The following is a 26,844-nucleotide window of genomic DNA, read 5'->3' as shown; positions in this document are numbered from 1 at the left end:
CAGACCGAGTCTGAGTTCTGCGTCTCTATACGGTGATCAAAACACCAAAAACTTTATTGCAAATAAAACAGATACAGTTGGGGCCGTGAAACGACCTCCTGCACAAATGCAACCAGAGAGAAAGAAAAACATTTCAGGTACATCATATTTAAAATGATGAGGGGCTACTGAACTTCACTGAGCTGAATATGATCATATACTTCGACCTTTTTTACATCAAAATACAAAACTGTGCATTCTTAATAAAGCGTCAACACCAATAACATCGAGAATAACAACGCGAGGCTGAGTATGTCCAGTCAGAGTGGGTTTTTCTCAAGCGTCCAGAAACTGACAGATGTGTTGCTTCACGTCAGCCTGGGAGACTTTGAAAGCTGCACGGTGAAACTTCCTGGTTTCTCCCATACTTTAAAGACAAATTACTTCCCAACGTGGCATCAGTACCTTTATGTTAATAATACTGCACGCAGTAAAAATCCTGAGCTCTATGATCGTGAAGATTTCAAGGAAAAGATGAGAAAGTTTCAATCTCAGAAAAATTCTTCTGATAAAACTGTTTGTTGATGTTCAAAACTTTTATTTTGAAATTCTGACTTTCTGACCCTTAAAGAAGCTGACTTTAAAGGGCCACTCCACCAGTTTTACATATCCAGATCAGTTTGTTTTGTTTTTGACACCAACTCAGCCTGTGCCAAGTTGCATTGTGGGAAATGAAGCAAAGCTTCTGCAGCTTCAGTTTTACTCCGACTCTTGTCAGTCCCCTGACCTCACGGGCGTGCGACAGTAAATCACATCAGTCTGAGAACGCTTGAGGAAAAAACCCAAAATCCTGTCTCGACTCATTCTCACAGCTTATTGGATGAAGAGGCCAAGGGGCCCCTCCCCTCGTAGCCCTTCCACCAATAAGATGTGAGCGTGAGCACCAGGGGGACTGGAAACGCTCAGCAGAGGAGGTTCAGTCCGCCTCCTCCTCCCTTTAATCCTCTCCTCTCACAGGCCAGAACTTTAAGACTGAAAACTGGTGCACGGAGGATTTAACCAGGCAGGTAAGGCTCACCTGTCCTGTCCGCCTGAGCCAGACGCAGAGCGAACAGGAAGGAGCGAGCTCGGGGAAAACTTTTGGTCCCTTTGGTTTAGAGCTGCAGCTGAGGTGAGCTTTGACCTTCACTTGTCTGTGAAGAGCGCACGCTCCTGAACGCTCCTGAACGCTCACACCTGTGCCGTCTTCAGGTGTAACAGTGAGATGTGCTTCCTGGGGATCAGCTGATGCGCTCTCACAGTCATCGTGCAGACGAGGGTGTAGAGACAGCACGGCTCTGACGAGTAAACACTTAAAAACCCGTCGCTGACTTTTCATCTTGAAATTCTGGCCTTTCACAAGAAAAATGAAAACGAAACTGAAGCAACAGAAAACGCCGATGTGAGAAAGCAGAAGGCAGAGCGAGCAGCGGCCCGGCGCCAAATAAACCAGGAAGTGATCAAAGCCGGAGACAAAGAGCCGCACCTGCACCATTCACAGGTGTCAGCGCGTACCTGGGACGACTGCGATGACGGAGGCTTTAAAGACAAAGAGCTCGTTTTAACGGTTCCTGGTCGATCTGAGCCAGCGAGCCGCCGACACACAAGAAGGTCGGATGTGACGACTCCGCGGCCGCGTCCCAAACATATTGCTAGACAGAGTTTAACCTGTGAACGAGCAGTTAAACCAGGATGTTTTCGGGGGAAACGGTAAAATGTGGCGCCGCAGACGTCCGGTGTTCCTGTGTGAGGCAGCTGAGACAGACAGAGGAATCTGAACCGGTGTGACGAAACGACCTTTAGTCAAACACACCGCCACCGGCGACTAAGCCCCGCCTCCCTCCGGCGGCGAACAGGAGGCTGGAGAGGCGGGAGAGGGAGGGGCTTCAGTGAAATGAGGTGGCAGCAGGCTGGATGAGGAGGTGATGGGGGGGGCAGGGAGGGGCAGCGATGGATGCTATTGGTCCTTCTTCTCTGATTCTGATTCCTCTTTAGCGCCCTCCTCCTCAGCAGAGGCCTCCTCGTACCTGGAGAGGAGGAGAAAGAAGAGAAAGAGGAGGAGGAGGGAGGATGAAGAGACAGAACAGGACGGGAGAGAAATGTTCAGCGTAACGTCATCAATCAGCTTTTTCCTCTTCTGCATGACTATTTCTATTGATCACCAATAATCATCAATCAATCAGCAGCAGCTTCACAACAGAACACAGCGACCAGGACGCTCGGCGTCCGCTGCTGAGGACGACCTGGTTTCAGCCAGACGCTGCAGGCAGCGGCGGCGGCCATGACAGCCACAGAAGACAGAGGTCATGAGGTCATTAAATAGAAGAAGAAGAAGAAGAAGAAGAAGAAGAAGAAGAAGAAGAAGAAGAAGAGCTCATCTCGTGACAGATTTGGCTGTTTCTTGTGTTGAGGAGTTAAAAATCTGAAAATTGTCTATACTGATTTTTTTAACAAATAAAACAAACATCTGAGGCGAGGTCCTTCAAAACAAAAGCACGTGGCTTTTAAGTTTCACTTCCTACAGTTTAAAACAAATGAATGATGGAGCGATGGTTGTGGTCGTGATCAGGTGACACACAGAGCGACAGGTGAGCAGATGGGTGAAGGGATGGACGCGTGACAGCACTCGTCATGTTAACGGGCTGATTACCTGCCCAGGCGAGACAGGAGGGGGGAGTAAAGAGAAAGGGGCGGGGCCTCTACATGTGGGGCGTGGGCGGTAGCCGGCGGCGGCGGGGGGAGGAGCCTGTCGCCATTGCATCCATGGAGCTAGCCAGGCTGGCAGGCGAGCCACTGACGGTTGGGAAGGAAGTGAGCCTGGGAGAGCCAGGGAGAAGCTCCTCTGACGACTCATAGCTAACCACGGGGGAGACGGAGGGGGGGAGACAGGGGGGGGAGAATGGATGGGAGGGGGAGACGTGGCAGACAAAAGAAGAAGAGTCAGAGAGGAAAAGGTGAGACAGAGGAGGAGAAGACAGAGACAGAGAGAAAGCTGTAAGTTTTTATCTTAAACTCTAAAGTTAAAAAACACTACAGAGCTCTACTGCCAAAATATCTGAGACGAGAGGGATGGAGGAGGAGGAGGAGGAAGAGGAGGAGGAGGGACAATGACACGGAGGATGAGAAAGGAGAGAGGAGGCTGGGATGGAGCAGAGGAGGAGAAGAGAGGACAATAGGAAGACGAGGGGGGACTGAATGAGGTGCTGGGAATGGAATGAGGAGGCCTGGAGGAAGAGGCTGTCAATCCAAGGCGTCAGGATGACGAGGAGGATGAAGAGACGAGACACAGACAGACAGACAGACAGACAGACAGACAGACAGACAGACAGACACATTGCAAGGCTAAAGTCTGCACACTGAACACGGCAACCTTGTACTCAGCTCTGATTGGACATGTTGAAAAAGTGTGTTTTAACAGAGTGCTCAGGTGAACGCTGATGTTTCAGGACCCTGAAGGCAGCACCAGCGTTTAACCGTCACACTGCTTTGAAGATGTTCTTTCTCTCGTGAATATTTCAGGAACAGGAAGCGTGTTCCCGCGCTTTAAATGAAGGTCTGACAAACGCCTCAGCTGGTCATTCTGCCGTCCAATCACACAGCAGAAAAGCCGATCCTTTCCCTCCTTTTGATCACTCCGAGCGACCCACCTGAACATCTCCGTGAGCTCTCCTTTGAACAGCGCCACGATGACGGGGAAGCCGATGCAGGCTGGCACCAGGTAGAGCAGAGCGGGCTGTGGACGGACAGACGGACGGATCAGCCGGCGGCCTAACGTACTTCACTTAAGATAACCAGCGTTTCATCACAGCTTCAGAGCTCCGCTGCTTGACCTCTGACCTCCCGCCTCATACCTGTGCATGTTTGAAGGTGTGCATGACGAAGATGGTGAGGCCCAGTCCGAAGATGTAGGCCAAGAAACTGGAGTAGAAATACGTCCTGCTGTTCTTCTTCAGGCTGTGGGAAGACGGACAAACAACACACTTTACTCGACAGCCGACGATCACGAGGAGCATTAAGCCTAAAATCTACGAACAGGAGAGGAGGAGGAGGAAGAGGAGGGGGAGGAGGAGGAGGAAGAGGAGGAGGGGGAGGAGGAAGAGGAAGAGGAGGAGGGGGAGGAGGAGGAGGCGTCACCTGACGTCGAAGCGCAGCAGCAGGGCGATGAAGATACCCGGGATGACGACGTCACCCAGACCCAGCATGGCAAAGTTACTGGCTTCAAGTCCTTTCTCCAACAAGTCCTGAGGGAAGACCACTGGACGAGAGAGGACAGCACAGATAAGGACGGCAGGTTTGATTGGACCAGCTCAGATGGGTCAATCACGTGACCGCAGAAACGTCACAACCAGCTCTTTCTTACATTTGATTGGTGCTTCGAAGGACTTGGCAACTGTCACCATGACGTTGGTTCCAAACACCTGGAGACAGAGAGGAAGAGGACAAGAGACAGATGAGGCATGGATGCTGCGTTCAAGTGCTGCTGCGTTACTGTTGGATGACACATTTACGAAATAATCCCTACAAGAGAAGAATCATGTAATGAGTTCAGAGGAGGAGGAAGCTGAGCGGTCAACGCTCCTACGGTAAGTGAACGCACGTCAACACTCACCCAGAAGACATCGTAGACAAACAGCCCTCCCAGCAGGATGCAGCCGGTACTGACGTTGTTCAGGTGGAGCAGCTCCACGCCATTGAGGGCAAACGCCAGGCCAAACAGATTATTGGCTATCCAGTGCTGTGACATCATAAAACACTGACAGGTTATTGGCTACCCAGTGCTGTGACATCATAAAACACTGACAGGTTATTGGCTACCCAGTGCTGTGACATCATAAAACACTGACAGGTTATTGGCTACCCAGTGCTGTGACATCATAAAACACTGACAGGTTATTGGCCATCCAGTGCTGTGACATCATATAACACTGACAGGTTATTGGCTATCCAGTGCTGTGACATCATATAACACTGACAGGTTATTGGCTACCCAGTGCTGTGACATCATAAAACACTGACAGGTTATTGGCTATCCAGTGCTGTGACGTCACAGAGCAGTACAAGAGTCCCATGACTGAGAACACCTTCCAGGCTACGTTACCTTTTTGAGCAGGTACCACACTCCCACCACGCTGCTGATGAGCAGACACACCAGGTTCTTGGTGTCAAACTCGTAGTTGACTATTTCTGCGGAGAGACGGAGAGACGAGCGTCTGAACTTCAGGTCAATCGATTAAAAAGAGACAGTTTCCAGCGGCCCGTGGGGCGGCAGGTCTCACCTTCTTTGGACTCTCCGGAGCCCTGAGTGAAGAGCAGCTGGTACTGTTTGTTTGGGAAAGACTCTGGAAAGACTCTGGACATCAGAGGACTGAGACACAGAGAGGACGCACAGTTAACCCTAACCCATCAGGACGTTTAGACCGATTCAATCTGCTTGACGTTTACTGTCTCACCTCATCGTGTGAGACAGAGCCAGGACGCCCAGGCCGAAGAAGTAGACGGACAGCAGCAGGTTGATGTACTCTTGAGAAAACACCTGCAACAGAACAAATGTCCAGCAACAGGTGAGTGTGGACGAGGCCTTTGTCCACATGACTCACGTGCTCGTTCATATGAAGGCTGCACACATGAAGGCACATTCAACAGACCGAGTGCCGCCACATGTCCACAGAGATAAACGCTGAATCTGCAGTGAGAGGCTGCGTCTCCGCTCTGTTTCTGTCTCCATGTGTTTGAACCATGTCCAAACCCGACTGCAGCTGAACACTGTCCACACTGTTTGACACAGTGTCTGCGGCCCTGTGTCCATCTGCATGTCATCAGTGCACAGTTCTACCCCTGCAGGAGGGCTGAGGAAACCCCGAGTTACCTTGAAGAAGAGGTAGAGCCCAAACAGAGTACAGCTGGCGATGATGGGAAACCTCGCTGCGTCTCGCCCGGTGATCGTTTCCGGCATGTCTGATGCATTCTGGGAGGAGAGAGAGAGACAGGGGAGACGTTAATACAGAGAAGGAGAAGGACGCTGGACAGAACAGGACAAAGTCCAGCTTAACTGAAGCAAAGACCTCTGAAGTGAGCAGGAACCAGTTTGTACGAGTAGAACAGAAGGACTGAACTCTAAAACAGCCGTGATCCTTTAAATACTGCAGTACTACTATGACTAAAGCGTTCTTTCAATCAGCGTCAAGCTGCTGTAAAACTATTAGTTTATGTATTTTAAAAACGAGCGCATCAGAGGAGGAGTTATGACCGCCTGCACGCCGACGCCGAACCATGTGAGCGGAAATCAAACATGGACCACACGCGATGGGACGCTGCTGCCGGATGAAACCGGAGGCTTCAGGCGAAGCGAGGCGGTGAAGTTCAACCTGAGCGACACGGATAAGCAGCACAGACTAACCCTCCGTGGTGATGATGATGATGATGATGATGATGGTGATGATGATGATGATGATGATGGCTGAACTGATAAACCTGTTCCAACATGTCAGGACACAGAAACAAATCGAGACGTTCGATCGAATCACAGCCTTTCCCACTCGCTGCTCCTGAACGTCAGAAACACGTCATGAGCCCGTCTGAAGTCAGGTTTTACTGTGTACAAGTACGACACGAGCAGTTTTCTTTGCGGTCCAGCAGAGGACGCTCAGACAGGAGGAGGACGCCCAGGAGCAGAGCTGTGACAGTCTGACAATGAGGACAGCAGCACCTGAGACGCACAGGGTGGAGATATTTTAGGCTGAAGGTGGAGGAAAAGCTTACTTCACAACCACGACACACCTGAGCTCCAACAGCAGCGAGGAAGAGGAGCGACGGTCAAGCCTCCTCCACCGACCAATGAGGACGCGCCTCAGCTGTACGACGCCTCACACGCCACAGCTCACACGTTATGTCACAGGCGTGTTGGTGTTCGCCGTCAGGCTGAGCTGCAGCACAGTGACAGACGTCCCTGAGAGTCACCTCCTCCGTCTATATTCTCCTCCATCCACTCCCCTGACACTGAAACTGGGACAGGACGGGACAGGAGAGGAGATGGAAGGAGGAGACGAGGAGGGAGGAAGAGGAAGAGGAAGAGGTCGCTCCTTCAGACCAGCTGTGACTTCTGATGTTTGCCTAAAATCACAAACAGCTCGCGCAGAGTTTTGACCAATCAGAGGCGGTTTGCCGCCTGTGTCAGTGCTGTGGGTGGAGGTGATGGGTGGAGCCCATGCTGATGATGATGATGATGGAGGAGCTGCCTCGGAGGAGAGGCAGTCGGAGTCAAAGTCGGCGCGTGTGCGCAGGAGGTCGGAGGAGTCGACTGCAGCCAGAGGAGCGTCCTGAACGCGAAGACGTCCCTCACGTTGTCCAACAGCTAACTGCTAACAGCTGCTGAGACCAAACAGGAGACATGAGTTCAGTCTGTCTGTGACATTCAGTGGTATTTACGATGTAATCTACGAGAAACGACGTGTTAAAAGCTGCTAAAGCTAACCATAAAATAACTCTAAATCTTCTCTCTGTTGTCTGGTTGAGCTGCTGAGCTCACCTGCAGCAGGTCAGGTACGTTAAAGTCAAACAGACTCATGCAACAGCCAATCAAAACGCTGATCTCACACGTCAGTCAGAGTTTCACTGTGTTCAAGGATTAACATTTTTATTCTATTTGTGAGCTTCGTATCGACCCTCAGCGCGTCTGCAGGGCTCAAACTGTCATGTTCTCAACCAACGGCTGCTCAGACTCAGTTCTCGTTTACTTATTTTCTGATCCAAAACTTGAACCAAAACCCAGCCGTGCCCATTTATCAGACAGATGAAGTACTTCCTGTACTTCATGCTGGAAACAGACAGGAGTTACTGCGCGTTTAGCTTCACTGTTACTGCGACACGATGACGCTGCTTAACGCTCGCCGGCTAGCTGCTAACGGCGTCTGTGAAGACGAGACGAGCTGAACACGCTGCTGCTGTTCTTTCAGGTGGACGTCAGGTTGTCCCTCACTCTGTTAGCAGTTAGCTCCATGACAAACACCCCTGTGTGTGTGTGTGTGTGTGTGTGCGTGCGTGCGTGCGTGCGTGCGCGCGCGCGCGCTGTGGTGTCAATGCTGCAAACAAACAGTGGCTCTCATACTCACTCTGAACCCAGAGTCGTAATCATTTTCCCCGAGCTCCTACAGACAGACAGACAGACGGACGGACGGACGGACGGAATGGATGGACAGACAGATGTGCACAGACAGACAGGGAGAGAGAGGGATCAGATCGGCAACAAGAGGAGGACTGGAAGCAGGGACCAAAATCACATCAAGCCAACAGGTGTCAAACGCAGGAAGCCAATCAGCACGGCTGAAGTCTGAGAGGAAGCTACCTGAATGATTAAAGACGGCTCGCTATAAAGATGGCCGACAGAGAGAGAGACAGACAGAGAGAGAGAGAGAGAGACAGAGAGAGAGACAGGGAGAGAGGGAGACAGGGAGAGACAGAGAGAGAGGGAGACAGAGAGAGAGGGAGACAGGGAGAGACAGAGAGAGAGAGACAGACAGACAGAGAGGGAGACAGAGAGAGAGGGAGACAGGGAGAGAGACAGACAGAGAGAGAGAGAGAGAGACAGAGAGAGAGACAGGGAGAGAGGGAGACAGGGAGAGACAGAGAGAGAGACAGACAGAGAGAGAGACAGGGAGAGAGGGAGACAGGGAGAGACAGAGAGAGAGACAGACAGAGAGAGAGAGAGAGACAGACAGAGAGGGAGACACAGAGAGAGAGAGACAGGGAGAGACAGAGAGAGAGGGAGAGACAGAGAGAGAGGGAGACAGGGAGAGAGACAGACAGAGAGACAGACAGAGAGAGACAGACAGAGAGACAGAGAGAGAGAGAGACAGGGAGAGACAGAGACACAGAGAGAGAGAGAGAGAGACAGGGAGAGACAGAGAGACAGAGAGAGAGGGAGACACAGAGAGAGAGAGAGAGACAGGGAGAGACAGAGAGAGAGGGAGACAGGGAGAGACAGAGAGAGAGGGAGAGACAGAGAGAGAGAGAGAGACAGAGAGAGAGGGAGACAGAGAGAGAGAGAGACAGGGAGACAGAGAGAGAGGGAGACGGAGAGAGAGAGACAGGGAGACAGAGAGACAGAGAGAGAGGGAGACAGGGAGAGACAGAGAGAGAGGGAGACAGGGAGAGAGAGAGAGACAGAGAGAGAGAGAGAGACAGACAGACAGAGACAGACAGGAAGAAATGAGAGAGGAGGGGCGACATGTAACAAAGCTCAGGATTCAAAGACACTTGTTTCTGTCATCTTTGCCTTTTCTCAGACTTTGTCTCTGCGGGCCACCGTACTGTCTCACTGTGAGCCAATCAGAATAAAGCCGAGTTTCCATCCGAGTGCATGGAAAATTTGAACCGACTTAGGAGAAAATCAGCAAAAGAAAGCGTGAATGAATTGTCGTTTCTGTCCAGCAGCATCATGTGACCGTTAGGAGACGGTTCATGGAGACGACGGCTGTGTCCACAAAACGAGTATCTCTGCGTTTCTGTCTGTCCTTTGACTCTGGGAACTTAAGATTACTCTGTAAAATACTGCAAAGAATACCAACAGTTAACCAGGAAAAGCTTCAGCTCTTGACTCTGAAAACACTTTGACGGTCGACCAAAGAGACAGTTTGTCTTATCTGGACGTGATGTCCAACCAGCAGAGCGGAAGAAGTGATCATTGATCATTGATTGATCATTTACTTAAGCCTAAATACTACAGTGTAGAAATACCGCTACAAATCCTGCATTTATACAGTATTAGCATCAAAATATACTTTAAGCGCCAAATGTAAGAGTACTCATTATGCAGATTCAGAATGAAGTACATGTACTGCTGGATGTACTTCATGATGCATTCATGTGTTCATCACTTTAACATTGCAGCTGGTAAAAGTGGAGTTATTTTTATATGCTGCCAGAATAATACTTCATAATTTACATTTGATAGTAATAATCTGAATCTGCAGAGTCACTGAAGCTGTCAAATACATTTACTGCAGTAAAAAGTACTACATCACCCTTTGAACTGCAGTGTGGCATAAAATGAAATGGAAACAGCTGAAGTACAAGTACTTAAGAGCTGTCCCTGAGTGCAGTACTTCAGTAAATGTACAAAGTTTCACTGACTCCCACTCATCACCGACAAACACGCACAACTGCGCATGTCCGCAAAACCCCCCAAAAGAGTGCAAACAAATCCCTCTGGTACACGTCACTCTGACACGCGCACACACGCGCACACCTGGAGCTGAACACGTCACTTTAACTTCCTCTATCACCCGTTCTACCTCACAAATTGATGCGTGACGTCACATTGGTCGTCACTCTCCTTCTCTGTGCGCGTTTACTTAAGTTCCTGTTAACCTGTCCGGATGTCGCGCGGACAGGTGAAAGCGTGACAGCAGGTAAACAGACACCGACGGAAGCGGCCCATCAACAGAGGCCATCACTGAGCAAACCAGTAAAAGTACAAGAAGAAGTGAAGACAGGTGTTTCTTTGGTCTGGAGCCTTTAAAAACCCCTAAAAACAGACACGAGGGGCCTCAAACGCCGCACAGGATGTTTCTTCATCTACGGTGCAAAAAACTCTGTAAAGCTGAAAATAACCATTAAAATGTACAACAACTGTAATGTCTGCTCGTCTCTCTGAACGGAAAGCCTCTCTTTCTATGATTTCATACATAACTTTAATAAATAAAGGCTTTTCTCGGTGAATGTTTATCTAAAACCGTTCAGACTCACCTGGCCAGCCGTTAGCTAGCTGCGAGCTGAGCTAGCTAGCCGCTGGAGGCTAACGGCACCGGGGTTTGTTCAGGAGGACTGCGGCTAAAGTTACCTTGGATTTGGAGCAGGTGACGGACCGGAGGGCTCCGAAGAAGATGGGCAGCAGCGCCATGAACACCAGGCTGCCGTATGCCAGCGCCGTGCCCTCCGGAGTGGCCACGAATTTAGCCGTAGCGTTGAGCGCTTCGGTCCCGTTGGAGTCCGTGGCGTTCAGGGCGTCCAGGACAGCGGCGGCGGCGGCCTCCGGGGCCGAGGCCGGGACTTGTTCTGCCTCGGACATGGTTCTTCAGAGACAGGTTTCAGGGGACCAGGGACAGAGTTGGGGCGGTGGTGGAGGTTGGCAGACGGACAGAAGTGGAAGCTGAGGCTGTGTGTTTCTCATTCATCTACCGCGGTGCAGCTGGAATCCCGTTAAGGCCACGTTTCCTAAAACAGCCAGCAGAGAGGAGGCAGCGGGGGAGAGGTCTCACTCTGCTGCGTTTTCCGGGACCCGAAACATCACCGACGAGTTGTCTGCTTCCATATAAAACGCGTGAAAGTAAAGGAATCGGTTGCATTCGGGTCTGTAACTGACAACTAGTATTTATTATTATCAATCAACAGGAAATGATGTCAGAAAACACGAAGAAAAAAGCCCATCCCACACCCAAAGACACTGGGGGACACCAGAGGACAGCAGCAGCAATCAGTGAAGCATTGACATGTTGTCCTTTTGCTGTGGAAATCACGTGGGACATCAGCAAAAGTCTTCATGGTGAATCATCTCAGTGTAAAGAAGCAGGTACCATCTGTGCCAGACGCCCACCTGCCCGCGCGACACACCGAGAACGTTTGTTCACGTCAGTGTGGCACGTCTTCACAGAAATAAACGATCTGTGCTGTGAGGAAGTAACGTCTCTTCCTCGTTGGTGGAACAAGTTGTTCTGGGACACACGTGACTGCAGCGGCTCAGCAGCGCCGCCAAACGGTGGGAGGACGTAAAGCAGCCCAGAGGGCAAATGTTTTCAGTGAGGGTTCGAGACAAGCAGGAAGTCATTGCAGTACAGAATCTGGATTAAAGGAAATAAGAAGAAATTGCGGAGGCTAAACTGATGATCAAAAATATAAAAATGATTATTTAAACAGGTGCCAATGAATACTAATAGTGTACATACATATATATGAGGCATAGATAGACACATTCCCTGTGACCGATCAGCTAAAGTCTGAAGTCTAATCTTCATTTTGTACACAAATGAGTGGACACCAATGGCTGCATCGAACAGCAGAGAGAAACTCAATCAGATTCACAAAAGAACAGATTGACTTGTTCAGCTGTGAATGTGTGTGCTGTAAGAGCTGGAGTATTTAAATGCTCCAATGCTGTCCACCATGACTATAACACATGCTGCTGGCTCTGTGGTGCCACCCAGTGGTCAATGTGTTCATCAGCAATTTTCATTTCATTTCTTTCAAAATTATGAAAACTTCTCAGAAGTTCAAGAGTTCTGAACGAAGTGAAGTGCTAAAAAGATCTGAAAAGGAGTAAAAATGTGCGAGTTTGAGTGTGTGTGTGTGTGTGTGTGTGCAATGACAACATCTAATGCAATTTAGTTTCAAAATAAAAACTTTACTGAGTATTAAAAACGCATAAAAACACACAGATAATAGACGTCCTAACATATTGTAAATATTTACATCAGTGTCTGTACAGAGTGGAATAGACCTGAGATGACAGCAGATGAGAAGGTGACAGAAAAAGACAAAACGAGCACAGAAAACCTCTAAAATAACAACAGTGCAGCAATTCACCTGCTTAAAACAGCCAGTTATATGAGAGTCATTAAAATTCAATCTACAATATGTACATTGATTTAAAAAACACAACCCTGTGGAGTCCTGTGAGGCTCTACAGGCAGATCAGATAGAATAAACATGAACATCCATCTGAACGCCTCTTTGGTTCAGGTTCCTGGCTTCAGGATGATTCATCACGTCGAGGTTTTTAATCTCAGCTGTTCTCACTAAACAATGAATGATCCTTATTAGTTTAGACAGTTAATCATTATCGTCGTCGTCGTCCCTTTCATTATATAATGACTGTTAAAATAATAGAATTTGGCCTCCTGTAAATGGCACCAGGAGGTCAAAACACTTTTATACTCCTGCATGTTGGCTTTAAGACTTGTTCTCAGCAGGAAAAAACAAAAACACTCCACTGAAAAATCCAAGTAATATTAAGATGAGATGAAAGCACAGAGTGTCCTGAACGTTTGCAGCGCGGGTTGATTCATTCACTTTCAGTTTCCAGTTGGCTCTGGGTGAAGCTCTGGCTGTTCAGGAAGCTGAAAATCCTCTAAAAGCCAATTAAAGCAACGTAACTCAGCTGGATGAGTGAAGCTTGGGGCTGCCTTGAACTGTGCTAGTTGTTCGTCTCCACCTCCCTGTATGAAGTCAGAAGATGTTTCCTGAAGTCGTTGGAGCGGCGCTCTTCTCCTGAGGCTCCGTCAGCTTTACTCTGACCACGTTAAACTACAGCGAACCGAAGAATAAATCTGTTAGAAAATGTGTGGCGTTAAAAAACCCTGATCCCTCCCAGTGATCAGACTAATGGTTCGTTTCCACCCCAAGACTCAATCAGACAATCACAGAGCGGACAGGAAGGACTGGACGATCACAGAGACACCGAGGAGGATCAGAAGGGGCGTAGCCAGAAGGAGTGGGGCGGAGCTCTTTAGTTTCACCTCTACAGGTAAGTGGTTGCTTAACTCCAGCACCTGGCAGAGAGAAGCAGCAGAGCCCAGAGTCAGACAACAAGTACAATTTCATCCACCTGTTTACACTTTTAGACAAAAACTGTCTCACATTGGGAGACAGACAGACAGACAGACAGACGGACGGACAGACAGACAGACAGACAGATGGACAGACAGACAGGCTGTGGAGACAGAGAGACAGGCAGAAAGACAGACAGACAGACAGACAGACAGACAGACAGACAGACGGAGACAGAGAGACAGGCAGACAGACAGATGGACAGACAGACAGACAGACGGAGACAGAGAGACAGGCAGAAAGACAGATGGACAGACAGACAGACAGGCTGTGGAGACAGAGAGACAGGCAGAAAGACAGACAGACAGACAGATGGACAGACAGATGGACAGACAGACAGACGGAGACAGAGAGACAGGCAGAAAGACAGACGGACAGACGGACCTTGCTCGTGGGGAGTTTGAACTCTTTGGCGACATTGAAGACTCTTGCAGAGAACGGACTGATCCCCTTCAGGAAGGCTGTCCCATGTACCACAATCCTGACACACACACACACGCACACACGCACACACGCACGCACGCACGCACGCACGCACGCACGCACGCACGCACGCACGCACGCACACACACACACACACACAGTGAGCTGATGAAATGAAACATTCAGAAATATAAAAGATTTTATTTGTTTCTTTTCTCTCCCTTTGTTCCCTTCACATCTCTCTCTCTCACTTACACACACACGCACACGCACGCGCGCACACACACACACACGCACACACCTGTCATAAGGGCAGTTGGTCGCGTCGGAGGCGGTGGTGTCCACTTTGTCTCCGATCAGCCAGGAGAAGTTGGGGTTGGTGAACAGTCTGATGTCTTTCTTGTCGGCTCGGGTCAGGTAGGCACAGCCGGCGTGGAAGTCTCCCAGGAACATCACATTCTGCGCACAAACACACACACACGTACACGATTCACGCCACGAGCACGAGTTCGGCCAGCTAGCTCGCTAACGGCTAATGTCACCGACTCCGGCATCGACAAGACGAGAAGTCCGAAAAGCTTCTGCCGGCAAATCGGATCGCACGTCCTCACCATGTTGTTCCACTTCTTGCTGACTTCCTCGAAGACGTCGTACAGCCGGTTGATCTCCTGGACGGCCTGACTGGGATCAGTGTGCAGAGGAACCAGAATGAAGGACTTGACTGCTGCAGGACAGACAGAGGGGGAGGAAGAGGAAGAGGAGGCACAGAGCAATGAAGGGTAAGAGTCATTTACATGGTGGCAGTGAGCTGGTTTAGGTGTCTTTTGTGTCCTCTGACCAGTTTTCTTGCTCTGGAACTGAACGGCGAACGGCTCTCTGACGAAGGACTGCTTCTTCTGGTACTGATGCTGACCGATCACTTCCACCATGTCTGTCCTGAGAGGAGAGGAGGACACGTCCACAAGGACCACAATGACTCACGAGCTAAAATGAGCTAAATGGTTTTACATGGTTTCCTCTCATTGACCATCTTATAGGTTGTTTGCAGTCACGTGACGTTAAATTCAGATGGAGGGCAGGAAGTGAAAACCACAATGGACGAGATGGAGGAAAGTTCTTAGATGAAGTTATGAGACAAAGGCAGAAACAGAACATCAGATCATATGTTGGATGTGACTCTTATGTTATGAAGCGATTTTTCACCTGAACTTAAAGTTTTGCTGCTGTTGAGTCAGCAGATAAAACAACGAGCTGCTCCTTCAGACGTCGATCAGCTCGAGAAAACAAATGAAAGCAACAAAAGTTTGGAGGCAAACAACTTTCTGTTAGCGGTTGGTCCACGACCTCGATACCAAAGTGCTCCGGATGACTGTCGATGGTTGGTTTGGTTGGTTCGTAGATTTTATTGTCCTGTGGATTCACGGAGCAGCAAATGTTCAGCGCCGCGGTGCTGAACGTTGACATTTATGTTAAGGTTGTTTGCTCGGTTAACCGCTCACAAAGGTCTGACGAAATGTCACTAAAGACGAAGATCGTCTCTAAACAAGACAGAGAACATTATTTACATTCAGCTGTCTTATGCGAAACCATTAATCCTATTTAGCAAGTGTTTGTCGTGTTGCCTGTAGCCGTTACTTTAAATCTATCACCATAGATTTAAAACATTAGCTAATCGCTATTAGCTTAGCTCCTAGCATCAATAGCTTTTGTCATCCGGCTCCTCCCGCCCACAGACAGTTAACAAGTCATTTTCTCTGCGTTTTTCAGTAAATTTGTTGCATTTTTCACCCTTATGAACAACATTTGGTTAATTTGATAAAAACTCCTTGTGGTTTCTCGGTTTGATCAATTCGATCAACTGTAAACAACACAAAACATCGACGTTCTGTGTGTGTGTTATTGTGCTTCCTACACAGAAAAACACTTCCTGCCCTCCATCTGCAGTTCACACCACAACAAAAGCAACATGACACCGTCTGCAAACAACCTGCTGTCATTTTCAGTTTTGCATTATGTTGCATCCGACAGGTTGAGGGACCATGCAGGTGTGCACAGGTGTGTTTCTGCTCCTGGACTAGCTGCTGTGTCTTACCTGTAGATGAAAACGTACTGCTGCATGTCGCTGGGAGAGTTTCCCAGACTCTTACTGGACACAGACTGGTAGCTGTACTCGTCATACCTCAACACAAGACAGACAAACTGCTGATTAGACGATCACAGCACAGAGACACAGGTCCAACCAGCAACATCACGCTGCGTTTAGGTTCACCAAAACCTCCGTAAAGCTCAGGCTCACCAGCATGTGAGGCTGAGCTTTGTGCGGTTTCTCTGACGGACTCTTTAAACCTCTGCCTATCAAAGCCGTCAGTGTTGCTGAGGGTCTCCTTCAGGAGTTTGGTGGACCTCAGCAGAGGTCACTTTTTGGTGCTGATGGATGTTATTTCACTTTCCTGATCCTGATTCATGCTGATGGACTGAGATCAGCTGCTCAAATCTTTAGACCACCAGGCAGAAATGTACAGAAGGGAAGAAATTAGTTTGTCCGATGATTCGTCACGTAAATATTAAACTCAAAAGAATCAGAAAGAATAATAGTGAATTTTAAGAATTATTTTCCCCAAAAATCCCCCTAAAACAAGTCTAATTGTGTGTGTGTGTGTGTGTGTGTGTGTGGACACTGCAGGAACTAACTGCAGGTACTTCAGTGCTGTACTTAAGTGTAAATTCAATGTTCTTGAGTATTTTGATTTAATGATGCTTTGTACTTGTACTGCACTACATTAACGGGGATGTTGTACTTGTACTTCAGTAACAGATCTGAGTACTTCTTCCAGCCCTGGGACGGCCCTCAGCTAGCTCCCACATCAGTCTTTGCACATTTTCCCTTGGAACAACCTGTTTGACCAGAAGTTTCCCATAGATTCACGCATGCACAACAACCTCAATTTGGACAGTTGACAACGTAATCAGACATGAAGGAATCCCACTTTTTATTCCATGTAGACGAGTTAAACTGTCAGAGTGATGCCAGGGAATAACATGCATGCATTTGTTAATAGAGCACATTTTCCACAATTAGCAAAACCAAGCAGCTAAAATCAAACTGGCCTAAAAACTAGACTGGAACCAACCACCAGAGATTAGGATTAGTTATTCACCAAAAGAAAAGAAAAGAAAAGAAAAGAAAAGAAAAGAAAAGAAAAGAAAAGAAAAGAAAAGAAAAGTCATATTGGTCCCTGTTAGACATCAGCAGAAGGAAAGCAGCTGAACAAAGCAAAGCCTTGTTCCAGTAACCAAACTGGGGTTAAACTGGGCCATTTCTCAGGTGGAGCCGACAACATGGCATATGCTGTACCATCATTAAATTTGCTGACTCAGATTTTATGTGGAAAAATTAGCCTATTTATGTGGATATTAGTAATTAGTAATCGTGGGATGAACCCTCGACACAGAGACACTCAAATGAAAATATTTCTATTTCTATTCTCCTCATTTCTAAACGTTTAAAAAAAAGTGTTTCAGGTTCGTGTTAGTACGTTAATAGCGTTTTTATTCAGTCCAGGTTCACATCTCGTCACTAACAAAGCTGCATTCGGCAGGTTGTCAGCTGGTTCATTAATCAGTGGATTACTTGGACTGAGCAGCTGACTCTGCTGGACGTGGCGTCCCACAAGGCTCAGTGCTCGGCCCACTACTTTCCTGTGTTCACGCAGCGGCTCCGTCGCCTTTCATGAAATGGTGCACATTTTCAATGTTTGCTGACGACACTCAAATTTATGTTTCCACTGCAGCCAATGACCCCCCAGCTTTGGTATCTGTACTCAGTGTGGACGTAAGACGCCTGATGTCTCAGTTTACAGATTATCACTGAATATGAGGTTTTTGACCACGCAGATAACTGTATTTCTGTCCCGCATGTTATTGATATTTGTTTGAACTGTGAAATAAATGAACCGATTTGTGTGTTTAGTGTGTAAAATGGATTTTTGAGTGCTTGTTGGCTCAATTATTCCACAATTAGATGTTTTTAATTTGTCCATCAGGACCTTCCCTCCTCCAAATGTAAAAAGTCCCAATTTAAGCCTTGCATATAATTTGGTGTTCACACTTTATTTTGGTAAATCTGCTCAGCTGACTCTCAACAAGGACAGTTTCAACAGACAATCCTTCACCTTCAGCTGTCTATCTAAATGATAATTTCTGGATATGATTTACAGTCAATCTGGTAAAAAAAAAAAAATAAACTTTTTAGAGCAGGCAAGAACAAAACCAAAGCTTTGCGGTTGACATGCTGTAGATTCGAGATTCAGCATGTCAATCAGAGACCTCTGGAGGCGTCACCCACGTCTCTGAAACTGAGCCGTAAACACAAGTCTCATAGACTCTTAATACAGATTGAAATCTTAATTTTAGTAAATATTTGAGTGATGAAGCTGCTGATATTGAGGCTTTTCCTCCGGTCTGATCTGTTGAGACTGACGTGGTTGACAGTCAGCTGATCTGCAACAGCGATGATCCCAAACAAAGTGTTTCCTTTTATCACAAGCATCGGGATTAGTAAGGAAATAAATGAATTAAATAGATGAATAAACAAATAAAGGTGATTGGGATGATTAATTGTGATTAGATAACGATCCACATGCTCATTAAATCCACTGTACCTGTCAATTTCCCTGTTGGAGGCAGACAGACACACACACACAGGTAATGATCACCATATTGTATTAATGCATGATGAGGTTACAGCACTGTTACTGTCACTGTGTGAGCACATTCGCTTTAGATCCTCCAGTTTAGTGGACGACGTCTCATCAGCGTTCAGATGGTGGAAAACAAGACGAGAGAGAGACGTCAGTCAGCGGTGTCCCCAAAGTCCCCACGACGGCTTCGGTTGTTGAATAAAGAAGCATTTCATCATAAGAAATCTTAATATTTAACACTGTGATCTGTCCTCTGGACCTGGCCTGAAGCCTGTCTCACCCTGCGTTCAAAAACATCTGAAACACGAAGACCGGTTATGACCTCAAAAAGGTCAAATATCAGCTTTTAAAAGCCAGTAATCAGCTGGAGGTTTGGACGGAAAGACGTGAGACGGCGTCAGTGTGTTCGGACTCACTGATTATCACTTGTTAGTAAACTGATTGGAAGTAATGGCTTCGTTAGTGGTTAATAAATCATCAGCTGTGAGCAGCGGCTCTGTTCATGCTAAACACGTCATTCCTGAACGCTTTACAGGTTAGAAGACGACGAGACGTTTTGGGTTGCCAGGTTGTGAAAAAACTGTCTATTTGGTAATAATGTTGTTAGAAATATCAGTAATCAGGGCTCTCTCGCTTTCTAATAAGCTGTTAGTAAAACATCTATCATGACTTTGAATAAAAGCACAGTCAGAGCGAATCATTAGAGAGTGACAGTGAAAACACCAACCAGCAGACAAGACAACACTCGTCAATAACAAATGAATTATTGAGCATTAAGAGAGTCAGAGGGGACTCATTTAAAGCCTTTAAAGCGTGGCTTACTGAAGAGCACGAACGACTTTTAATTGGCTGTAAAGGAGTGACTTTAATCCCAGTTTTAAAGTTAAGACTGGAGGCAGCAGAAAAGGTTTCTGTCAGAGCGACGTTCAAGAGCGACAGCTGCTCCTAAAGGCTTCACGGTACCTGTTGAGAGACGCCACCAGGGCTTTGATGGTTTTACCGTCAGGGTCCATCACCTCCTGCAGGAGACTGATGTCACAGCGAGACACAATCTGAGAGACAGAGAGAGAGACAGACGGAGAGAGACCGATGGAGAGAGACAGTGAAAGAGACAGACAGAGACAGAGAGAGAGACAGGAGAGAGACAGACGGAGAGAGACAGTGAAAGAGACAGAGACAGAGAGACAGACGGAGAGACAGACGGAGAGAGTCAGTGAGAGAGACAGATGGAGAGAGACAGTGAAAGAGACAGGAGAGAGAGACAGACGGAAAGAGTCAGACAGACAGACAGAGTGACAGAGTGATGGACAGACAGACAGAGTGACAGACAGACAGACAGACAGACAGAGTGATGGACAGACAGACAGACAGACAGACAGACAGACAGACAGACAGACACACAGACAGACAGACAGAGTGACAGACAGACAGACAGAGTGACAGACAGACAGACAGACAGACAGACAGACAGACAGACAGACAGACAGACAGAGTGACAGACAGACAGACAGACAGACAGAGTGACAGACAGAGTGACGGACAGACAGACAGACAGACAGACAGACAGACAGACAGAGTGACACACAGACAGACAGACAGACAGACAGACAGACAGACAGAGTGACAGACAGACAGACAGACAGAGTGACAGACAGACAGACAGACAGAGTGACAGACAGACAGAGTGACAGACAGAGTGACGGACAGACAGACAGACAGACAGACAGACAGACAGACAGACAGACAGACAGAGTGACACACAGACAGACAGACAGACAGACAGACAGACAGACAGACAGACAGACAGACAGAGTGACAGACAGAGTGACGGACAGACAGACAGACAGACAGACAGACAGAGTGACAGACAGACAGACAGACAGACAGACAGACAGACAGACAGACAGACAGAGTGACAGACAGAGTGACACACAGACAGACAGACAGACAGACAGACAGACAGAGTGACAGACAGACAGACAGAGTGACAGACAGAGTGACAGACAGACAGACAGACAGACAGACAGACAGACAGACAGACAGACAGACAGACAGACAGACAGACAGAGCATTAGATGACTGGTGTTCAGCTCAGAAACTAAAAAACTGCTCCATCATGAAGCAGCTGAGAAAGAGTGTGTGTTTGTCTTTGTACGTGTGAGCACGCGAGCGTGCACGTGCATGTGTGTGTGTGTGTGTTCTACCCGTGTCAGGGTGTGCATCAGTCTGCGGTTCGAGGCTTTCTCCGCGTTGAATTTCTGCACATTGTAGGCGCAGATCCTGAACCCAGAGTCGGTCGCTCCTCCAACCAGGAGGGCGAGGAAAGAGAGGAGGAGGAGGAGGAGGAGGAGGAGGAGAGGAAGACGGGGAGAGCGCCAGCTCATGGTTGGACTGAGGAGAGAACAACAGGTGCATAATGAGGTTCATGTGAGCAGCAGACACCTGCTCTGTTTCAGGAGAACCCAAACCCAACAAACTCTTCTGAATCAAAATGTCTGAAAAAGCTTCACGATCAGCCTGAAACAAAGAGAAAGAGATGATTTTCTGAAGGAAGAGCAGAGTTTAAAGTCTTTATGAGCTCTTCACTACGAAAACAAGTACATTTACTCAAGTACTGCAGTATGTCACAGCGCCAAATATTGTACTTTTTACTGCACTCTGACAGCTTCAGTTACTTTACAAATGTTTGCACACGAAACACAATAAAACATCACGTTTATTAGAAATGAAACACGCGCAGCTGAAACCATGGATCAGTTCATGGTGATTTATCAGTCAGTCTGCTCTTCCTCTCAATGTGTTTGGAATCATGTGGAGTTTCGGACGATCAATCGATCGATCGATGGAGGGAATGATCAGCAGATTGATCCAGAATGAAAAGAATCGTTAGTTTCAGTTAAAATGAGCTCCACCTCAAGCAGCTCCAACAGGAACGCCCTGCTGAGACGTGAACGAGGATTTTTCTTGTTTTTGTAAAAGTCTGATGCACAAAAACGGTCAAAATGCACGAGCAGCGCAAAACAGGAACTAATTACAGACATCATCAATACCATCGATGGTAAGTGAATAATACTATTTTCATGGTAGTTAGGCCAAAAAAATGATGAACACTGAAATGCAAACCTTCTCGCTCAAGTCCAGAAGCAGAATGAGCAAAAACTATCAACCTATCTCGGCCGTCAGTGGGCGGGAGGCGGGGTACGCCCTGGACCGGTCGCCAGCCGATCGCAGCCCCGCGAAAGAAACCATGAGCATAAATTATTACTAACACTAAATATCACTTTGAAATGTAATCAGTAAATTCGGTTTCCTTTGTAACGACTTCCGTGATGTATTTCAGGCCATTAAATAACACAAAGCCTTGTAAGAAATTAATACAAAAACCAGGAAGTTACCAACACAAATCAACCGGCTGGTTTGTCCACTCTGCTCCTTCAAAATAAGAGACCTCTGCAGGCCTCATAGTGCGGATCAAAATAAGAGTGTGCGCTTACAATCCAGCATAACGACGTCACACTGTACACCGAAAAATACTGACTGCATGTACTATTACAGTGACGTGTGACTGAATTTGAGTATTTTACTTCCTAACACAGATGTTACTCATAGAAATACTACTTAGTACTTATGTCTGTATTTTCTAACATGTCAGGCATGTCTCTCTCTGTCCTGACGTCATTGTGTGAATTAGACATGTTCAAATATTCCTGCTGAGCTGCACTTTCTCCTCATGAAGAGGGTCGAACCCTCAAACTCCAGCTACAAACTGACATCATCCCCTTTAAAATGGGATTTAATGCAGAGCTGCAGCAGACGAGCTGCGACTCATTCGACTGTTTTCTGCACTGGGATGTGAAACCGAATGTGACGCAACAGGGCGAGTCAGTCCTCAGCGACCCTTCACAGAACAACATGACACCGCGAGCTGGTCAGCCGTGCACAAACAGGAAGAGGCGAGGGCGTCGAGGAGCACAAGGATCCTCGGGATTCACAGTCTGGAGCTGCGAACTACATGACTGAGCCGGCGCCTGCAGAGAAGAACCGAGTGTTCGCAGCCCAGAATCACAGCAGGAAGGCTGGAAAGCAAATATGAACCGAAGCTCGTCTGTAACAGACACAGTGAATGTGTGACGTGTGGAGTGGTTTGACTGGTCTGAGGGAGGCGAGCGGGCATGTTCAGACCTGAGGTGTGCGGGGGGGGGGGTCATTTTGTGTCTATCTACTGTGTTACATATATTCTCTACTGTACAAAACACTCTCATTTATCATCCATAACTTAACATGTGCAATTTGAAAAATGTTCCATTTTTATACATTATGTGTATAAAGAACAGATTTTTGATTTTGCGTCCATATTTCTGGTCTCTTTGTTCTTTTCTGCATCTCATTTTTACTCCTGCTTTTCTTACATGCTGTCTGTAACACCCTAATTTCCCCAGTGTGGGATCAATAAAGTCTTATCTTATCTTATCTTTCTAAGTTTGCTTTGGGAACTTTTGTACTGCTTTCCTGTGACGTCACGCTGAGCAGGAAGGTCAGACGCGTGTTCCAGGTCGCAGGTCGTACGAACCCCAGGAATCCGCCTCTGAAAATAGTCCCCATCGAACAGTCCACCCCCCAGCGTTTCCTGCTGTTTGTTTGATCAAACCTGCAGTGAACAGCAGCTTCAGGAACTTACTGAAGCTCTATTAACAATATGTCTGCAGCTTGTTTTTAAAGGTTCTGTTTACGACTCTTACAGCCACTGCAACGCTCCAGAGCGCCAACATGGCAGGGCAAAACGTTTAATCAACAAGGTTAAAAAAAAGTGGGTTTGTCTACTTCCTGTCTCATGTGCTGTTTGTCCGTTTGTGATCCGGCCACCAACTTGAAAGCTGACAGTGAATCACGTTAGCACACGTAACTGCGCTGAAACGTCTTCCAGCAGTAGAATCCCTCTGACAGGAGCGAGCGTCTCAGCTCACGCTCCGCCTGCACCGTCCGGCGTGTTTGTCCTCAGAGGGTTTTATCAGGTAATCTACCTGCACACAACCAGCAAACGTCACATGACAGCAGACACTCCTGCAGTAAACTACGTCAACAGTGACGAGCGTGAAGCTGTTTTCACTGGCTGCAGGGGCTGGTCCACGTTACAGAGACGAGGACCTTCCTGATGACCTCCTGAACAGCTGCCGTCAGGTCAGTCACACACACGGTCGGTCGGTAAAGTCAGACCGGCAGTGAGTCAGCTGTGGCTGCTTCAGGCTTGAGGGCCCCTCCCTGGCCTGGAGGTGGTGGGACCAGTAGAGTGACTTCTGTCAAACGTTCCTCTCAGCAGCCTGATCCTACACACAGCCTGGTGACTTCACAGAGCACAGAGGTGTAACTCAGCCACTCTAATCCATGTTTTAACATGTGCTGTTCTCAGAGAGGACACAAGAAGCCAGAAGACTTGATCCAGAGCGGCAGCTCAGCCATAAACCCGGCCTGCAGAGCTCAGAGAATTCCAGATTTATTACGACTGTGTCAGGGAGTGGTGTGTGTGTTGTATGTACAGGAAGTACTGCAGCATGTACTACATGCTGCACATGCTGTCATTGACACAGTGAACTTCAGCAGGGACAGTCCTGACTGCAGGACGAGAAAAAGAAGAAGAAGATCACGTCACACAAGTGAGTTACACTACACGCCATGCTTCTCGTGAAATTATATTTCCGCGTTTGACCCATCCTCGGACTGTCGATCCTCCGCGGCAGACCAGGTGTGGTGGGCTGCCAGCTGCCAGCCGATGCCGGTGCCCCATCTTTTTTTTTCGTCACCATTGGTCAGGTGGTGATCTTCTTCTTGCATGTTTTTAGTGGGGGTTATTTTAAGGAGGAAACCCCAGGTGAACACGGGGAGAACATGCAAACTCCACACAGAAAGGCCCTTTTTCCTCGAGCAGCAGCACCAAAGACATGGTGGAGGACACGCCACCAGCGCCACAGCGGGATTCGAACCGGGGACCTTCTAGCTGTGAGGCGACAGTGTTACCACTTGAGCCACCATGCTACCGAAGAAGAAGAAGAAGAAGAAGAAGAAGAAGAAGAAGAAGAAGAAGAAGAAGAAGAAGAAGAAGAAGAAGAAGAAGAAGAAGAAGAAGAAGAAGAAGAGGAGATGTACTTTATTTATCACACATACAACAATGCACGCTACATGCACACGCCATGCAAGGGAAATTATTTCCCCGCCTTTGTCCCGTCCTGGTCGTCCTTCCTCCGCGGCAGACCAGGAGTGGTGGGCTGCCAGCCGATGGCGGCGCCCGGGGTCCAGTTCCTTCGTCATAGTTGGTCAGGTGGTGGTCTTGCATGTTTTTAGTGGGGGTATTTTTATGGACGATACCCCAGGTGAACACGGGGAGAACAAGCAAACTCCACACAGAAAGGCCCCTTTTTTCCTCGAGATACGAGGCAGCAGGCACCGAAGGCATGGTGGAGGACACACCCTCAGTGCCCACAGCTCCCCAGACAAGAATCGAACCCAGGACCTTCTAGCTGTGAAAAACTGGGACTGGGGCTGGGGACCAGAGAGCAACTGGTTCAAACAGTCCAACATGTCTGCAGCCCAGTGACCAGCAGCACTGAGATCTGCTCTGCAGGGAGATCTGATCTGCGAGCAGGAGTCGTCCCGTCTCTCTGACCCTCCAAATATGGGAGCAATAGTGTGAGAAAAGGGCCAATCAGGAGCCTGAAAGCCACCATCTAGCTAACGTAATCTAGACCAGAGTCAGCGCGGCATGCTTAACACCAGAACTATGAAACATAAAGAAATTAGCAGAATGTTACACTGCAATTAAGTTGGAAGAATCAGAGGAGATTTCAAAAAACTGTAAATGAATATCAGGACAGAAATAAAGAAATAAAGGCCTCGAGATGTGATTCAACAAGTGTGTCTGATCCCTAAATCCTGATCAACCACACCACAGAGTACCAGGGACGTCAGTCAGAGGAGACTGCATGTGTGTCACGGTTCACTTGGTGAACCAATGGTCATGAGAACCGTCATGTTCTGAACGTTCTCTAGGATCCACTGAATCATTACACTGATCCTGAGCTGAGCCATCGTACTTTCTTGACATGTTCTGCATCATTTCTGCTCATTTCCCCCAAAACTCAAACTGAAGGTATTGGGTACCTTTGAAAACTTTGGGACTTTAAAACATTTTAATAATTTAAACATCTTTTTTTGTTTAAGGGTAGAACAGCTTCATGATCTCTGAAATGATTTGCTGATTTAAGATATTTTTAAGCAAAAACATTAAATATTCCAGATCTCTGAGCTGCTTTTCTTTTCTGTGTGACAATAACACTAAAGTCTTCATATTTAGGACGATGAGTCAGACGAAAGAAGCCGTCCGATGACTTTTCTCACTGCTCACATTCAACAGATCGATCAGTTCATCCAGAGAGCAATCAGCACATTCACTGATCATGAAGCGAATCTTTAGTTGCAGCATAAAATAATAGTATTTTAAACTAGAGTTGTTTTGTTTTTTTTTAAGAAAAAACAAACCAAATATATCAGGCTGAATTTAAGATAAAATAACACGAAGCTTCCTGCAGAAAACATCTCTGTAACAGTGTTCAGCTCCTCTGAACGTCTCATCCAGAGTTTACAGGTAAATAAAGTCATGAAGACAACAGAAGAGTAAAGAGGAACATCCGGGTTACACCGAACAGACACACAAGAGTACATTAGAACAACGCGCGCGCGCGCGCGCACACCTTAATCTGGGTCGCACACCGACACACTCTAAACCAGCTCTTACACCTTCGAACAGTCACTCACACACTTCAAACCAGCAGAGAGACACACACACACACACACACACACACACACACACACACACACACACACACACACACACACTGGTCCGGTCCAGCACAGACTGTTCTTACCTGTTCAGGTGAGCCGTGTGTCTTCCGCTGCTCAAACTCTGCTACCTCTGCTGCTGCTGCTGCAAGGTGGAGGCTCTTTACCTGCCGTTGATGACCTCCTTCGTGCTGGCCAGGTTGGCCACGCCCTGCAATACTGGTGCATTCAAGGTCTGTGGGAAAGAAGGAAGTTTGCGTTTCAGACCACCGAG

General features: G+C 47.7%; 2 protein-coding genes across 6 annotated transcripts; both read right to left on the bottom strand.

Annotated features, from left to right (window-relative positions):
* Positions 1–15: 15 nt before the first annotated feature.
* Positions 16–11,249, bottom strand: hm13 (histocompatibility (minor) 13). Of its 4 annotated transcripts, XM_070968924.1 has the most exons (13): positions 10,856–11,224; positions 8,127–8,162; positions 5,885–5,983; positions 5,469–5,551; positions 5,295–5,383; positions 5,117–5,202; positions 4,628–4,753; positions 4,379–4,436; positions 4,153–4,273; positions 3,870–3,972; positions 3,666–3,751; positions 2,669–2,874; positions 16–2,045 (listed from the first exon to the last, which is right to left on the bottom strand). In XM_070968924.1, exons 1-12 carry the CDS (start codon positions 11,081–11,083, stop codon positions 2,718–2,720), a joined length of 1,272 nt encoding a protein of 423 aa, XP_070825025.1. In that variant the 5' UTR covers positions 11,084–11,224; the 3' UTR covers positions 16–2,045; positions 2,669–2,717. The 4 variants fall into 4 exon arrangements, with proteins under 4 accessions (XP_070825025.1, XP_070825027.1, XP_070825026.1 ...); XM_070968926.1 differs by lacking the exon at positions 2,669–2,874 and having other exon boundaries at positions 10,856–11,249; XM_070968925.1 differs by lacking the exon at positions 8,127–8,162 and having other exon boundaries at positions 10,856–11,248.
* Positions 11,250–12,394: 1,145 nt separating this feature from the next.
* Positions 12,395–26,690, bottom strand: LOC139335275 (deoxyribonuclease-1-like 1). Of its 2 annotated transcripts, XM_070968803.1 has the most exons (10): positions 26,657–26,690; positions 20,945–21,131; positions 19,704–19,792; positions 18,702–18,713; positions 16,133–16,219; positions 14,879–14,976; positions 14,652–14,764; positions 14,342–14,499; positions 14,002–14,098; positions 12,395–13,559 (listed from the first exon to the last, which is right to left on the bottom strand). In XM_070968803.1, the coding sequence occupies exons 2-10, from the start codon at positions 21,122–21,124 to the stop codon at positions 13,428–13,430; spliced, it is 966 nt and encodes a 321-aa protein (XP_070824904.1). In that variant the 5' UTR covers positions 21,125–21,131; positions 26,657–26,690; the 3' UTR covers positions 12,395–13,427. The 2 variants fall into 2 exon arrangements, with proteins under 2 accessions (XP_070824904.1, XP_070824905.1); XM_070968804.1 differs by lacking the exon at positions 18,702–18,713.
* Between the last annotated feature and the right edge of the window lie 154 nt (positions 26,691–26,844).

Source organism: Chaetodon trifascialis, chromosome 8, assembly GCF_039877785.1.
Source record: "Chaetodon trifascialis isolate fChaTrf1 chromosome 8, fChaTrf1.hap1, whole genome shotgun sequence".
NCBI classification, from domain to species: Eukaryota; Metazoa; Chordata; class Actinopteri; order Chaetodontiformes; family Chaetodontidae; genus Chaetodon; species Chaetodon trifascialis.
This window is presented reverse-complemented; position numbering and strand designations above follow the sequence as displayed.